We start from the raw sequence: 15,922 nt of genomic DNA, 5'->3' as shown, positions 1-15,922 counted from the left end.
ATCATTCTGTTATCTCCTTATTAAATAAAGATGGCCATCTTCATCTTACTTCAGTATTGCCCTCTCCGCATTTATGTGCTACATGTCAACTTTCCAAAAGTCACCGTTTGCCTTATCTTCGCAATGCCAAAAAGTCATCTAAATTGTTAGAATTAATTCATTGCGATATATGGGGTCCTTCACCAGTACCATCGCATTTGGGTTTTCTTTACTATGTTTTATTTATTGATGATTATTCTCGTTTTACTTGGCTTTACCCATTGAAATTGAAGTCTGATTTCTATGATATTTTTCTTCAATTTCATAAATTTGTTGAAAATCAACATTTTGCTCGTATCAAAAATTTTCAAAGCGATGGTGGTGCAGAATTTACTAGCACTCGTTTTAAACACCATCTCAGCTCTTCGGGAATTCATCATCAATTATCTTGTCCCTACACTCCTGCCCAAAATGGCCGCGCAGAACGAAAACACCGTCATTTGACTGAAACTGGTCTGGCCTTACTCTTCCATTCCCACATTTCTCCTCGTTACTGGGTTGACGCCTTTAGCACTGCTGCCTACATCATCAATCGATTGCCCACACCGCTTCTCGGAGGTAAGTCCCCCTTTGAACTTATCTATGGTATTTCTCCAAATTATGACAATTTCCATCCTTTTGGTTGTCGTGTCTACCCATGTTTACGTGATTATATGCCAAATAAATTCTCGCCTCGTAGTATTCCTTGCATTTTTATGGGCTATAGTTCATCGTACAAAGGTTTTCGTTGTCTTAATCCTGTCACATCTAGACTTTATATTACTCGTCATGCTCAATTTGATGAGACTCATTTCCCATCCCATGCCTCTTCCCAGGCTCAACCTTTATCCTCTCTCAATTTCTCCAATTTTCTGGAACCCAGTCTCTCTTCTCCTGTCATGCCCCCATCTCTTTTGGCGCCCCCTTCTCGGCATATTACTCAATCCGACTCCCTTCCTTGTGTTATTTGCACTAATCCCGTGGATGAGTCTTTGCAGGCCCCTTCTACTGTTACAGGACCTACTCTGCCACATGCTGATTCCACTGCTCCTGTTGCTACTATTCCGGTGGGTTCTCATCCTATGGTCACACGCGCCAAAGCTGGTATTTTCAAACCTCGTCACTCGGCTGATCTGGCGTATTCTGGCTCATCTGGGCTGCTTTCTGCTCTCCTCTCATCTACTGAGCCTAAAGGGTTCAAATCTGCTGCCAAGAATCCAGCCTGGCTTGCCGCTATGGATGAAGAAATTCAGGCTCTTCAAAATAATCGTACTTGGATTTTGGTACCTCGACCGGCTCATACCAATATTGTGGGTTCTAAATGGGTCTTTAGGACCAAATATTTGCCTGATGGTTCTATTGAACGGTTCAAAGCTCGTCTTGTCGCGAAGGGGTTTACACAAGTCCCAGGTCTTGACTACACCGACACCTTCAGTCCTGTCATCAAAGCTACCACTATTCGGGTTGTACTCTCTCTTGCTATTACTCATCGCTGGTCTCTCCGTCAATTGGACGTCAAAAATGCATTCCTCAACGGTCATCTCAATGAGCGTGTCTATATGGACCAGCCGCCTGGGTATATTGATCCTCGCTTCCCTGATCATGTTTGCCAGCTTCAGAAGGCTCTCTATGGTCTCAAACAAGCCCCTCGAACTTGGTTCCAACGGTTCAGCTCTTTCCTTACACATCTTGGCTTCCACTGCAGTCGGGCTGATCCTTCGCTCTTCGTCTTTCATCGGCAATCTGACATCCTTTATCTGCTCCTATATGTCGATGATATTATTCTTACGGGCAACAACCCTTCTGTGCTTGATAATTTTGCCAGCAAGCTTCATTCTGAGTTCGCTACAAAGGACTTGGGTTCTCTCAGCTACTTCCTTGGTCTTGAAGCCACACCCACCTCTGATGGGCTCTTTCTTAGTCAACTGAAATATGCGCGCGACATTCTTGCTCGCGCTCACTTACTTGACAGCAAACCTGTACATACTCCTATGGTGGTTTCTCAGCATCTATCCTCTGTTAGTCAGTCTTTTTCGGATCCCACTCTTTATCGATCTCTTGTTGGTGCTCTTCAATATTTGACCATCACGCGACCCGACATTGCTCATGCTGTCAACTCGGTTAGTCAATTTCTACACTCTCCCACTGATAACCACTTTCTTGCTGTTAAGCGTATTCTTCGGTATGTCAAAGGCACTCTTCATTATGGTCTATCCTTTCGCCCGTCTGCTTCTCCTGGCTCCTTAATTGCTTATTCTGATGCTGACTGGGCCGGCTGTCCTGACACTCGCCGCTCCACCTCGGGTTACTCCATCTACCTTGGGGACAACTTAGTTTCTTGGAGTGCCAAGAAGCAACCTACAGTTTCTCGTTCCAGCTGTGAATCGGAATATCGTGCCCTTGCTCTCACGGCCACCGAACTTATCTGGCTCACTCATCTTCTTCGTGATCTCAAAGTATCCATTCCCAAGCAGCCTCTTCTCTTATGCGATAACAAAAGCGCTCTTTTCTTGAGCTCCAACCCTGTTGTTCACAAACGGGCCAAACATGTTGAGCTAGACATTCACTTTCTGCGAGAACTTGTTGTTGCTGGAAAGATTCGCACTCAATATGTGTCATCTCACTTACAGATTGCGGATATCTTCACCAAGAGCGTCTCTCGCCCTCTCTTTCAGTTTTTTCGATTCAAGCTTCACGTCTGTCCTAATCCGACGCTTAGCTTGCTGGGGGCTGTTGAAGATACTGCCTTAAGAGATTGATCCTCAATCAATTAAGGATTATAAAAACTGATTCTCAATCAATTAAGGATCATTGCCCTGTTTAGGGTCTTCCATCACAGGAGCTAATTAAGCTCAATCACAGGAGCTAATTAGGCTCAATCATTCCTTGTATGTAGATTTACAATATCTTGTAATCAATTGTAAATCCCTGTAATTAGGGATATCACTCCTATAAATTAATGAAAGCATGGCACCCCAAAGTGTGGTGAATTTTTTAATCATCCTTCTCAGGGAGTTTAATTTGCAACTGAAACGATGAAACAGTGAAAACAGTGGTTCTGTGTCTGGTTTTCCCGAAGTGTTCTGCATCTCCAATAGGCTCTGAAGGCTCAGAATCAGTCGAGGGACTTCTTCCTGATCAGGTCCTGGAAAAATTTTGCCACCTTTTTTAATCTGCAACGAGTAAGAGAAGGGTAAAAAGGTAAAGAGAAACAAAAAGGGGCGTTGCGAGAATCGAACTCGCGACCTCTCGCACCCAAAGCGAGAATCATACCACTAGACCAAACGCCCAGATATCGAGGAAAGTTTCTTTTATCCATAATCTCTCAAATATGACTTTCCACACTAAAAGGTGTCGTTTCCAGTCGGGAACTGGAAACCACTCTCCCGTTACAGTTTTCCGGCCGGCAAGACGGGAAAGAACAGGGGCAGACCGGTATCTTCTCCCATCCTCTGTTCGGAATCGGGCAACTTCTGTCAACAGCCGTGATCATTTAACTCCATTTCTTCCACGTGAACCTCTGGGTCTACTTGCTTCGTGGCCGATTCCAGCTCTTCGAAGCTGCTGCGGTCGTCCCCGTCGATATCCAGCGATTTGATCATTTGTTTGAGTTCTTCGTTGCACAAATCATCCTTCACGCTACGAAACATAGGTTCGGCGTTGAGCAAGGAAATACACCCATTTCTGTCTCTGTCTTGCTTCTGCAAGGAAAGAACGAGACTGTTCCACTTTTGGGTCGATTGAACTCGGAAAAAGCGGGAGAGGTGGGAATCCATGGTGAAACCCAGGCACTTCCCCAGTTTTTCTAAGAAACACGTTCCTTTTAGGGGAAGGGCTTAGTTTCTCCGTAGGAGAAAAAAAGTAATTTTAATTAAATAAAGAACAGTAAATAATATTATATTTATGCCTCTCAAAAACCAAGATAACAATAATATTCTTGCAGAAGAAAAAGAGAAAAAGGATGCCTCTGTATCTTTGCTAAGCTCACAAAAAGGAAATGCGTATACAAACTATAATCTGCCTAAACTACGTCAAAATCACACTAGACTAAGCAAGGATCTACGCCCATCACATCCTCCGTTCAGTTCTTACCGCCGCTTTGGCGGTACAGGGATGACCGAGCGATCACAATTCACAACCGTACAAAAAAGATGCTGAGCTCCGGCCCGTTTGTGCCGTCGGGGCTCAACATGTACAGCGTCTCCGAGTCCCTCGACCCTACAACGCGTTCGAAGTGGGCCCGGATGTAAGCCAGCTCGGCGTCCTGCCCCTCCATCTCCGACTTGCCGGGAAGTACTCCGGCGCCCATGGAGACCATCCGAAGCAGCTCCATGACGCCGAGGTCCTCCTCAGAAGGGTCTCGCTTGACGCTGTACCCGCTCTTCTTCCCGTTGCAGTACATGGTCCAGAGCGGTTCGTCTATGACCTTCGTCTTCTCCTTCTCAGGTCTCTTCTCGCACTCCAGCGCTATCCTCACCATGCCGGAGCTCATCTCCTTTTGCAGCACGTTCGTCTGCATGGCTAGCTCGACGACGAGGAGGGGCTGGCAGCGGGGGGAATCCTGTACCGAGAGGCTGACCCGGCCCTTCCGGCAGCCGAACAGAGTGCCAGTGACCTTGGAGGAGGAGGGGTGGCGGCGGCTGTCGGGAAGGCCGCCCGGGAGGGCAGGGAGTTTGCAGAGAGGGGCCATGACCGGGAAGGAGCGGAAGACGGAACGGACTAGGCGGAAGACCTTGGTGGGTTTCACTTTCTTCTTGTGGGAAGGCTGGATGAGGTGGGTCGGAGGGCGGGGCGGAGGGGGAGGAGAGGGCTGAGGCAGCCTGTTCTCCTCCCCGTTTGGGTTGCTTCTTGGCTCTCCCATGTGATGTCGTCCCTTCTACATCCTACCATGGGAATTAGCCAAGAAGACCGACTGTCCCGATTAGCAGCAGTTCGCCGGACATTCTTTTCCGATCGTTTTGAGAAGACGTCAGGGTGAGTTTGTTAAATTCGGTAATGGCAGACGGTCAGGGCTTGGCCTCCATCTCCTATATTTTTGCTCTACCTTGCATACTCTTTTATTTTTAGGCTTGCTCAAAGGAAGGATTTGAATTTTCACTCGTTCTCAACAGAACTCAACCCATAAATAATTGATACAAACCAATAAAGCAAGCTAAATGAACAAAAAAATGACTACAATTATGAGATCGGCATGAATATATTTCCCATCGATTATCTTTTTATCTCAATTCGTATCATCTCATTTTTCATCAAGTCTAAGGCGGCTCTATCCTTTGAAGAGAGCAGTTAGTTTTTTTTCGCTTAACAGATTAGACAAATCTTAGATTTATTACTTGGAAGGAAGCTTCCTAACTGAGGTTGATTTTATTTTACTTGAGATTATTTTTAAAAATATTAACTATCTGTTAATGAGTTCAAATTTAATCTGTTTACATAAAAAGAGCAAAAAGGTTTCATTCATCTTCCATATGATTGGATTGGAAGAGATCACCTTCTAGCGTATCTGTTCCCGTGTTCTATTCTCAATGTTTCAGAGTAGCAGTCAAAGGATCGCTAGTTGCGACTGCCAACTTCTAGTGGCCAGTCGTTGTTCTTAGTCAATGGAAGTTATCACTTTCACTTCGATAATTTAGATCGACAGGTATACGAGTTCTTCCGGGATGTTGTCTCAACTGATGTGTTCCAGAGAAAAATCGGAAGCAGAAAAATGATAGAAAACACGTAGAAGACGAGGAATCTAGGTAAAAACCATGAAGTCCAGAAGATCCACCAGAAGACCTGAAGAACGAAGTAGGAAGAGCTGAAGAAGGTCGTCGTATGCGAAAGAACAAGAAGCACTAAAGAGCATTAAAGAACTACTTGGATCTTACCAGAAAAGAAAAACTCCATCATATATGAAAAGATTTAAAAGATCAAATGAATCCATTATCATGAAAAATATTTTCTAATACAAATTAGGTTTTTAAAAACTATATTCTTCTTATTTTTATGGTCGAGTTGTATTAATAGAGATCCCCATATTAATCGTAGCATTTATTTTTACCATTTATACAGAAGCTACTGTGGGTATGCCTGTCCATGCAACTTGATAAAGGAAAAATAACATAAATGGAACGATGACAGACGCAAAAGCTAGAAAATAAATGACAAATGGAGGAATATAGAGAGAAACCATGAAGAGAGGACACCTCAGTAATTCCTAGAACACCCACCCCCGATGCATATAATAAGACCGAGACAGCCGTTGCACGCAGACATCAAGACAGTGGTTGAATCCACAGACAAGAACGAAGACGCAACGGAGGAAGAAAGAGCTAAAAAGATGGGAGATTCTACAGAAACTGGTTCAGAAGTAAAGTGTTCCTCTGAAAGGCAATCTCTCCTTCACCCTTGCTATTATGGCCATCTTCTAATGGCTGCGTTTCTTCGCTGCCTTGGCTTCGATCCCCCCTCTTCAGACCTCCCAACAGATGAACATGGGAAGAAAACAGCTGTAAGTATTCTTCATATTATCTGTTCAGGAATCTCTTCTTCTTCTCCTCCTCTTTCTTCTCGTCTTATCTTTATGCATGCAGAACGACGACCCACCAGTCACCACTCGTGCAGCGAGGAGACCGACCCGGCCGCCAGAATCCCGGGAGAGGAGAGCAGACCAACTAAAATAGAGCCGAGGAAAAGTAATGGACACAAGAAAGATCCAAGCTGCCCTGACAGGTATTTTCATGGGTGGATATCGGATTTACAGAAGAAGATAGTTACGGGGGGATTTCCTGTTTGTGTTTGATACGTGTAGGATTAAGTCTGTTTTGAACGACACTTGTTTCAGTTTGATATATATAAAAAAGAAATTGGTCTTTCAGGTCTGTGCAGCAATGTTTCAGCCTTTCAGGTTTGACCTTATTTTTTTTAATGGATGCGAAAGTTCCCATCGTCTCCTAGTTGAAGAGAAGTTTTTGATGAATTAGCTTGGCAGCTCATGGCTCTCTCTGCCTCGGGGCTTCTCAGGCTGGTAGGAAAATTTGTTAAGGAATAGTCCAGTAAGTACAGAGATCTCATTCATGTTTGTAAAGTTCATATAAGCTCCACCACCTAGCCCCAGGAGAGGGATGGCAAGGCAGAAGAAACAAAGAATATTTCCTTTCATTTACAACTCATATTTACAGAGTGAACCCCTCCCTCGACTTCCTCTACAAAATTCTGTTTTAAACATGCTCCATTCTCCTCCCAATACCCCCATGTCTAACAACCATTCACTATACTATGTACAGAGAATAATAAGGTAAAGAATTTAAAGCCATAAAAGTAAACGCCTCTGGTAACTATCACATCTCTTCCAGGTGACTCAAACTGGCGACAGCCTCTGCTTTCAGCGAGGCGTCGTCGATTGTTATTGTTGATGCTTTATCAGGGCTGCCATGGTATGTTTCTTCGATTCTCACCACCTCAAGCACTGTTTCGTTACAAAAGAAGCACCTCTGGCTGTTTAAAAGATGCCGAGTGATGCAACCAGAGCATGAAGTGTGGTGGCAAGGTTCAAACCGAGCATCCACCTCACACGCATAGCAGATGCAACAGGTGCATTCTTCCTCCCCAGAGACATCACCTCTCTCTGTCCTTTCCTGTGCATCTGTTCTGCTTCTAAGAAACCCCCAAAATCTTTCCAACTGGCTCAGCCTAGCAAGAGATGCGTCCTTCAACACGCCTCCCTGTAATGGAAAATAAAAACTAAACCGAGTGACTTGAAGGAACAAAAGCTTTGGGAGTTCTGGCAGGAAGAACAAAGTTAAAATATCAAAGAAAAAAGTGAGACTGAACCAAGTCTCTCCCCCACTTTAGTCTCTGTTATTATTTAGTATAAGGTTCCACGACACCAAAAACAAATGATAGAGGCTGACCCAATTGAAGTCCAAGAGGTACTGAAATCCGCATTGAACAGTGCCAGGGCAGTCCACACATGCAAAAACATCAATAATGTCATTCAGCTCCCCTCGCTCAGGAATTCCATCACTCGCGTCCATTAAGTTTAGAATAATCCCAACTAGAGGCAACAAGATAAGGGCTCTATTTATCTTTTCAGGGAATTGACCCTGTCTCCGAGCCAACCTGCATAGTTGCCAAAGTAATATGCAATAAAAACTGTAAAATTATAAGAGTGAAGAAAGAGCTTCAACTCTAGCAAATATGAATGAAGCAAACATATTGTAGCAGAGGCTGCAACCTAAAGTCAAACAACTTATATACATGCATCGGAGAACCACATCCAAATGGCCTAGTACAATAGATAGGTCATGGCAAAGGGGTTTTACCACTAAAGAATCCAATCTAGCATTGAAACTTCTAAAGATTGCTATTTGACAGTTGGAGATGATTTTCTATACACTATTACTTTTTAAGCCCTTCACGTGACATTGTTAGAATACTCATAGAATTGTCCAAAGGGGTGACTTTTCAAACCATCTCTCACCAGTCCTTCACACAGTAGGCCTAGTACCTTATAGAGTTTTTGGACTAGCTAACTTTCCACTATTACACATTATGTGCTCAGAAATTTGATAGCCTCCTTCTAACAGTTCGTTAACAAAAGTCTGAGCAATGTGACAAAACTGATCTGTTTAAACTTCAGTAGCACGAGAATTAATAATGACTCCATTCTTTCGACTCCTACTGATGACATCGGTTATTAATTACAGTTTCCAACAGCACAAGTATAGGAGTTCTAGTGCTAACTTGCAGCTAGCAACCAACTAAACTGAGATCCTGCCAGTGAACAGGCATCGACTCAAGCATTAGCTGTTTAACAAAGAGACTGTAGAAGCACACGGATAATCATGTCCAACTTACATGTCAAAAAACTCAGCATCTGCAGCAGATATTATGTGGTTCAGAATAAAAACAACCAACTCAGTCAACCTCTGGATGTTCATTATAGGCCCCAAAAGAAAAGCTTGAGGGATCTCACGTGTACAGAACTCCAGCACCCTAGCTAGATTGCATGAAAGATCAAATATGACTGTACACTTTCTTTGTTGCAAATCAAGAAGCTGTACAAGGTAAAGCACAAAATATTAATTAGCTTAGGAATTAGAAATACTACACCTCGCACTTTAAAAACAAAAAAACACTAAATGGTGGAAGCTATGTATCATACTCAGCAACCTAGGAACCAAAAGAACCAACATAATCTTTACTCCCTAATAACATGATGCATTGCAAGATGCGAACAGTACCGGATAGTTTTCTTGCATCTCTCGGATGGAAACAGAAAACTCAGTCATGGTCCAGCTGAGGGTGTTGAAAAGACGGTTGAGGAAAGTTGAGAATAATTCTTCGTCACATATGCATGCCTCTCGTAACAAGCCCTACATGAAGCACAGCAGCCAAAAAGAATGAGCTGATAAAATGAAGATTGTCAAACAAAGAAGAAAAAGCAGTACAATGAGTGTCTTATGATATTGTTGTTTTACCTGGAAAACAATTGAAGCTGATGTCTCCCCATGCTTTGATGAACCAAATCCAGAACCTTTACATAGCCGAAGTATTATGTTTGTCACAGCAATCCAGGATCGATTATCAAATGCTGATAGCAATGCCTTGGGCATTCTTTTAGTGGCAGCTTTGTTACTTTCAAAAGCAACTAAATAATCCTTGTAATGAACTAAGACAGAAATGGATTGGAGAAGAAGATCCCTAAGCTCTGGACTAGATATCCGTGGATCGCTGAAGTGTGTAACAATGAAGGTAACCTGGTTGACAGTAACAAAATAAGGAACATCAAAGGCAGTTAATATTTCCTAAAACTATCTTTCAGTACAAATCCAACACCAATACCATTAAGGTTTATCCTGTGTAATTTAAGTGCTATTTGGAGCATAAAAATTCAAGCAGATAATTGAAGAAAACAGAAAAAAAAAGCAAGTATTACAAAGCAAAGACATACAAATGATGAAAGTCCTTGCTTGATAAAAATTGTAGAAGATACAAAAGGAGGATCACTCCTACGCAATGCATGGAAGCAGTCAACCTGCAATAGAATAAGAAGGCTATCAAACATTAGGTGCAATAAAACTCTTAGCAAGCTTTATTTTCTCTTTGAGAAACTATATAACACTGTAAAGTAACATACCAGTGCTTCAAGATAAAATTCAGGTACATAAATAAAAATGGAATCTTCTTCACTAAGAACCAGCAGCAATTGAACTATCCACATACAAACTGCATACATTCCTCTTTGCTTCCACCGAGAAAACAAAGTGGCACGATACCTGCAACACATAGCATTAAATTGCAAGAATCACCATCAGAAATACAAAAGTAAATATGTGACATGAATTGCTATGACGATTGTAGAATCCCCTTCGATGAAGAAATAATTACCAAAACAATATCATAAGGTCAGTAAAGTTGAAGGCAGACTGCCTTTGAACAAAACATAGACTCGTTTGCATCACACAAAAGTGAAAGATATATAGATCCACAATATGATAAGGATTCAAGCTTTCTGCATCCAAAAAACATGCAATGCAGGAGAATGGACATTTTTTGGTAAAGGAGAATAGCCCAAACACCAAAAGCTAAAGCAAGATACGCAATCAGGATGTTCATAAAAATTTTGTTTAAGTGAAATAAAGATGCATTAAACAAGGAAATGAAAGTTTTGGCTGTTTATCACACATTGTAACTCATTACAGATGAAAACATACTACAAAAACTTACCAAGCACATTGCCTGACACAATCTATTAGATCTTCTCTGTAACCATTTCGTGCATCCTTCAAGCGTTTTAGTTGCTCACCACAAGTTCTCTCTCTTATTTGCTTATCAGTTTCCTCCAAAAGAGATATTGATTGTGACTGATGAGACATGTAATATGAGGCCTATACCATAAAATATCAGCCCCTTAGGACAAACAAATTGAAGTGTGTCGTAACATGGCAATCCAGAACTATGGTTGAAAATAAATAAGATTAAGAAAAAAGCAAAAAGTAAAGAGCCTTCAGTTAACAAGGTTATGATAATCATAAGAGTTACTTATGCATATCCATGTACAAACATCATCCAATAAATTGCCGCCCCCCTCCCCCCCCCCAGGGAGAAAAATCATGAAAAATAAAACACGCCCCTTCATCACTCATTTGTGTGAGTTAGTTTAACGACGAAAAAAAGATTAAATTACGTAAACTAGCTTTTGTCTCTTGAACAATGCATATTTGAAAGTTCTAATAGTCGAGATGCAATTCACTAAAGTAGCTAACATCGCTTAATTTAAGTAATTAAAAGAGAGAGGGGTCCACTAGAACCCATAATCTCACTTAATGCATAGCTTCTGATGCTGGTTTATTCTTTATTTCACTTTTATTTCTCCTACTTTGCTGCTGAATCTCAATTTACACTAATGATGGACCCCTAAAAAAAATAAGAGAAGTAGAAGCAGCAAAGCAGTGAATACTGTATCCAAACAGAAAATTAAAAAAAAAAAAACACAAAAAAATTCAAAGATACTTCCAGCAAGGTACTGACGAGATAAGCAATGATGGCCAATACTACAATTACTGCAGCCTAGTTTAATTCCTAAAATAAATTGTCACTGAACTCGCTACTGTTACACTAAATGGCTTAGAGAGACATGCTTTCCTCCATTATCAATATAAGAAGACTGGTAGATAATTTTTCTTCTTTCCTACACACAACACCTTATACCTTCCTACTAGAGAGAATTAAAATAAAATTGATTAATAACATTTATCAAAAGAAAGAACATAACAAAGCAGCTCAAACAGGAGAGAACTCTATGAGACCAGAGATATCTCACAAGAAACTAAATCCCATAAACAACGTAGTTGAAGAAGATCATTTCTCGTAAAAAAATCATTAAACAAAAACTCAAGAAGCTTTCAGTCACCTGCTTAAAATTTGCAGACAGACCCAAATGATATAACAATAACATGGAATCCAGCAACTCCTCTTCTCTTACTGTAGTTGAAGGGACATGACTCATACTGGCTAGACTCCTCATATTCTGCATTGACCTACATCCAAAATCTGATTCTGATTGATCACTTGTACTAGGTTTGTCCACAATGTCATCATTCAAGATCCCTGTACTGCACTCAGCATCCAAACGAGATGACCTCTCTGAGACAGGATTGCAATGGGTGGGAGGACCTTTACTGATATTCTGTATTGGTTCTATTGGGAACCTTCCAAAGTCGACATCAGAAGTCGAGCAGCAACAAGGCTTCTGCCTTGTAGAATGTGTCACTTTGGCATCATCATCATCATCTGTACAGCTTTCATCCCATTGGGCCACTTCATTCTCCCTCTCATAGACAGGGTGACACTTTGATAGATGACTAAATGACCCTCCAAGCCTAGAAATATCAGCACGACGAGGATCTGCCTTAAGAAAAAGACCTAATGGAAAGCTTTGAGCTCCACCTCTATGAAGGAAACCTTGATCACTTCCAGCTTTTGTCTTAGAGCACTTCATCCATGCACAAATTTCTCCAACAGCAAAGCCTTCTGATAGAAAATGGAGAATAACTGTATACAAAGAAACAAGTACAGAATTGTTTGACACACCAGGAGGAGGTGGACTGCGATCAGCTCCCCTGTTTTTCAATATGAGGTTTTGCAAGAATGTCCACAACACTGAACCCGGTACTTGAGGAGAGCTTGTTGGAGGAATAAATTGTATTACCAAAAGACAAAGTTCTCGATGCATTTCCTCAATCTGCAAACAGATATGATAAAAGTTAAGCACACTCAGATAGATGGATTAATCAGACCAGGAGAATTTTTAGAAAAAACTACAAGAAGAAGTGTGCCAATGAGAATTTGTGCCCCACCAATGTTATGGAATCACCAACTAGACTTCTAAAGCTGTTCACTGGCACCTCAGAAGTCCAATCTTCTTCTTTTTCTCCTGCTCATTCTTCTTCTTCTTCTTCTTCTTCTCCTTCTTCTTCTTCTTTTAACACAACATCAAACCACTTTTCGAGATTGACTAGGTGCATCATTTCCTACATTCTGATGTATCATATACCAGGTCTACTGCCAGAAAGCCTTTCATCACAACTTCCACCCACATCATTTTCCTTCCTCTATTTCTTACAGCTCCATCTAATCACATTGATACCAGCACAAGAGTGCAATACAACATCTTTCATATTTTTACGAATATTTGTTACAGAAACATGGAAGATATCACACACTTATGAGATGAATCAAAAACTTTGAATCAATAATCCACCAAAGAAACGTTTTATAGTTACCCCAGACCCACGAAAATATCTGTTATTTATCACACATAAAAACACCATTACTCCATATTCAAGATCACTCTCTATATAAAAGCAGTATGTTTTAGTTTTCTTGCTTGTTCATAGATTTGTTTGATGTGCTTTAAAATCAAATAACCTACAGCTAAGTATAGGATGAGAATCTTTACAAATACTATGAGACACAAAACTAATATTGGGACGATTAATAGGTTCTTCAATAGGGTACTAGGAATTAGTTGAAAATATTATTGAGTTCAACTAAAAAATCCTTTAAGCTGATACTGGAAGGACAAAACTAATATGCAACCAAATAAAATTGCACAGGCTGTATCTGCCAACTTACTACCAAAAACTACTGACACAAACCCGTTCAAAATCATTTTACAAACAAGGGTCCGAACGTAATAAATGACAAGCATTCCTTTCACATAAAGATTAAAAAACTACCTTACTAATAGCTCCAGATAATGCTGTAGTTGTCAAGATCATACTACTTTCAGAGGAAAAGTCCTCACATGATCCAGGCCACCAAACCGTGGGTATCAAGCTCTGCAAGTCCTGCTTGTTTGGACCCTTTTGGTATAGAAAGCCTTCCATCACAAAATCAAAATCAGATGATCTCCACCAAAGAGTTATTAGCTCTTCACGTCTTAGAAGATGACAGACCAATGCCAGGTAGGGGTAGGATCCAGAATAGGGACACTCTGTCAGAACCAAAGATGCTGTTTTACAATAACTTGAAAGTGCACGAATGACATGTAGCAATACCAGATGAGATCTTGGAAACTCTAGAAAAAGGTCAATTATTCTATCCAAACTTGCATAGTCATGTGGTGCTTGTAACCCAAAAACTTCAAGCAAGAACGATGAAATTGGACCCCATTCAAAGTACTCCTCACTTTTCGAGTGTAAACCAATTAGAGAAAACAATACCTCACAAATCCCATGAGATATTGGATGGAATAGATCTTCGAGAGGCAAAAACCGCTTCAGTCTCATCAATCTCTCAACAGATGTTGAGTCACTCTTGTTCATGGTTTCCACTCGCCACAACCTCAAAAAGCACTGCAGTAAGTATATGACACTAAGATTTTGTGAAGGAGGAGGTTCAAGAGGACAGTACCCTTCAATAGGATATCTGAAGGGACGGCCACCGAAATTTATATCGCATCGCTCCCCTTGAGAAAGAGAAATAGCAGGATAATAGCCAAATCCAGGTGCCATTTTCCGAACCTTATCGAATGCCACTCCAAGTGAGACACCATTTCTGTAGAATAGAATCTCATCAGTGTCCAAATTTATGCAACAACCAATCACATCACCGATAACCCAGGGCTGACCATAGGTCTCAGCCTCTATATTCCATTTGCTTACTCTCCTACCATCAAAGGCATATGAATCTTCAGCATCTCCCACACCCTTACGATCAGTAAAAGGGCATGAATGTGTGGCCCATCCCACTTGCTGAATTCCTGAAGTTTCCAGAATCACCTCGTACATCCATTTCCTCTTCCAGACACACGTATTAGCACGAGCACTACTGAATAGAGCAAGGCTTTCAACAAGCAAAGGGTTCTGGATAATCCTGATATCCCCACAAATGCTAGCTTCATCAAGGACAACAGTATTAGGACCAGCTGCATCTTTCATGACATCTATTCCATCTCTATTACAGCTAAAAGTATCCGAACCACCCTGAAACTTTGATGTCACGGTCTCAAAAACTGAACGAACAAAACTAGAATCAATTGGATGAGTCAACTGTTGAATGGACTTGTACGGGATATCAAATATGTGTTCAAGAGTCCGCTCAATGGATTGATCACCAATGTCTTCACAAAAGGAAACTAGATGGTTTTTCTGAGAGCTTTCTTTATTGTTCTCATTGGTTAATATAACTGCCAAGCCTGAAGAGAACCTACTATGCTTGACCGCATCGTCAGCCATTGGAAAATACAGGGGGAAGAGATTTTCCTTTTTTCCTCCCCTTCCAACTTAAGAGCAATCCAGCAAATGGACAATCAACCCAAAACCAAGACCAAATTCTCTTACAAATTACTCCACACGCAACAATCGCAAGAGTTAATATCAACTTAAACGACCATATTCTCGGACCGAAGAAGATCAATTTCCAGCAAAATTGGTAACTTGCCACGTCAATTCGCTGAAATTCCAACAAAACAAAAACAAAGAAGTTTCATATAAATCCACCAAAAAGACAGAGCCCAGGAAGAAATCCAAGCAAAAGACAAGCGCAAGTCGATTCCGATTGAACAAGCCAAAGATACAGCGGAGGCAAATCAATAACTCACTCCAAATCACCAAAAAACGAAGCATCCAAAACACCAGCTCTAAATAATCCAAACACCCTCTACCGGGAACCACCCAAAACAAATCGACAAAGGATAAAGCAACAGAAAACAGAAATTCCAAAGATTGAGCCACTTACTAATCGAAAACACCAGTAAAATCAACACCATAACCCCAATATTCGGAATTAAGCTCCCTCCAGCAACTTCAACCAACGAGGCGGCGCAGCGGCATTAGGGCTTCCAGATGACATTAAGGTCAGTTAGAGAGACAGAGAGAGAGAGAGAGAGAAATAAAGACGAGAATGAGGCATA

General features: G+C 41.3%; 2 protein-coding genes and 1 non-coding gene across 4 annotated transcripts; all 3 read right to left on the bottom strand.

Moving 5' to 3' along the window:
* Positions 1-3,236: 3,236 nt before the first annotated feature.
* Positions 3,237-3,308, bottom strand: TRNAP-UGG (transfer RNA proline (anticodon UGG)). Its single transcript has one exon. It is a non-coding gene; the product is annotated as a tRNA-Pro (tRNA).
* A 778-nt stretch (positions 3,309-4,086) lies between these two features.
* On the bottom strand, positions 4,087-4,879 carry LOC137942234 (protein MIZU-KUSSEI 1). Its single transcript, XM_068787945.1, has one exon. The coding sequence runs from the start codon at positions 4,877-4,879 to the stop codon at positions 4,151-4,153; it is 729 nt and encodes a 242-aa protein (XP_068644046.1). The 3' UTR covers positions 4,087-4,150.
* Positions 4,880-7,048: 2,169 nt separating this feature from the next.
* LOC137941023 (E3 ubiquitin-protein ligase RKP) lies at positions 7,049-15,922 on the bottom strand. Of its 2 annotated transcripts, none has more exons than XM_068786226.1 (11): positions 15,748-15,922; positions 13,746-15,462; positions 11,918-12,748; positions 10,732-10,892; positions 10,142-10,280; positions 9,956-10,039; positions 9,483-9,761; positions 9,246-9,377; positions 8,860-9,059; positions 7,914-8,121; positions 7,049-7,724 (listed from the first exon to the last, which is right to left on the bottom strand). In XM_068786226.1, exons 2-11 carry the CDS (start codon positions 15,243-15,245, stop codon positions 7,341-7,343), a joined length of 3,918 nt encoding a protein of 1,305 aa, XP_068642327.1. In that variant the 5' UTR covers positions 15,246-15,462; positions 15,748-15,922; the 3' UTR covers positions 7,049-7,340. The 2 variants fall into 2 exon arrangements, with proteins under 2 accessions (XP_068642327.1, XP_068642328.1); XM_068786227.1 differs by having other exon boundaries at positions 7,600-7,743.

This window comes from Aristolochia californica, unplaced genomic scaffold, assembly GCF_029961685.1.
Source record: "Aristolochia californica isolate CCGP_79_NKW_82.1479 unplaced genomic scaffold, dmAriCali1.0.hap1 SCAF_9, whole genome shotgun sequence".
In the NCBI taxonomy this organism is placed as follows: Eukaryota; Viridiplantae; Streptophyta; class Magnoliopsida; order Piperales; family Aristolochiaceae; genus Aristolochia; species Aristolochia californica.
The sequence above is the reverse complement of the archived record's forward strand: the minus strand, read 5'-3'. Positions and strand labels throughout refer to the sequence as shown.

Excerpts from the sequence above, each read along its gene's own strand:
- LOC137942234 (XM_068787945.1), bottom strand. The coding sequence starts at position 4,879 with ATGGGAGAGCCAAGAAGCAACCCAAACGGGGAGGAGAACAGGCTGCCT.
- LOC137941023 (XM_068786226.1), bottom strand. The coding sequence starts at position 15,245 with ATGGCTGACGATGCGGTCAAGCATAGTAGGTTCTCTTCAGGCTTGGCA. Across the intron at positions 12,749-13,745 it reads TATCTGGAGCTATTAGTAAG|ATTGAGGAAATGCATCGAGA; the intron begins GTAGTTTTTTAA and ends ATCTGTTTGCAG. Across the intron at positions 9,378-9,482 it reads CAGCTTCAATTGTTTTCCAG|GGCTTGTTACGAGAGGCATG; the intron begins GTAAAACAACAA and ends TGCTTCATGTAG.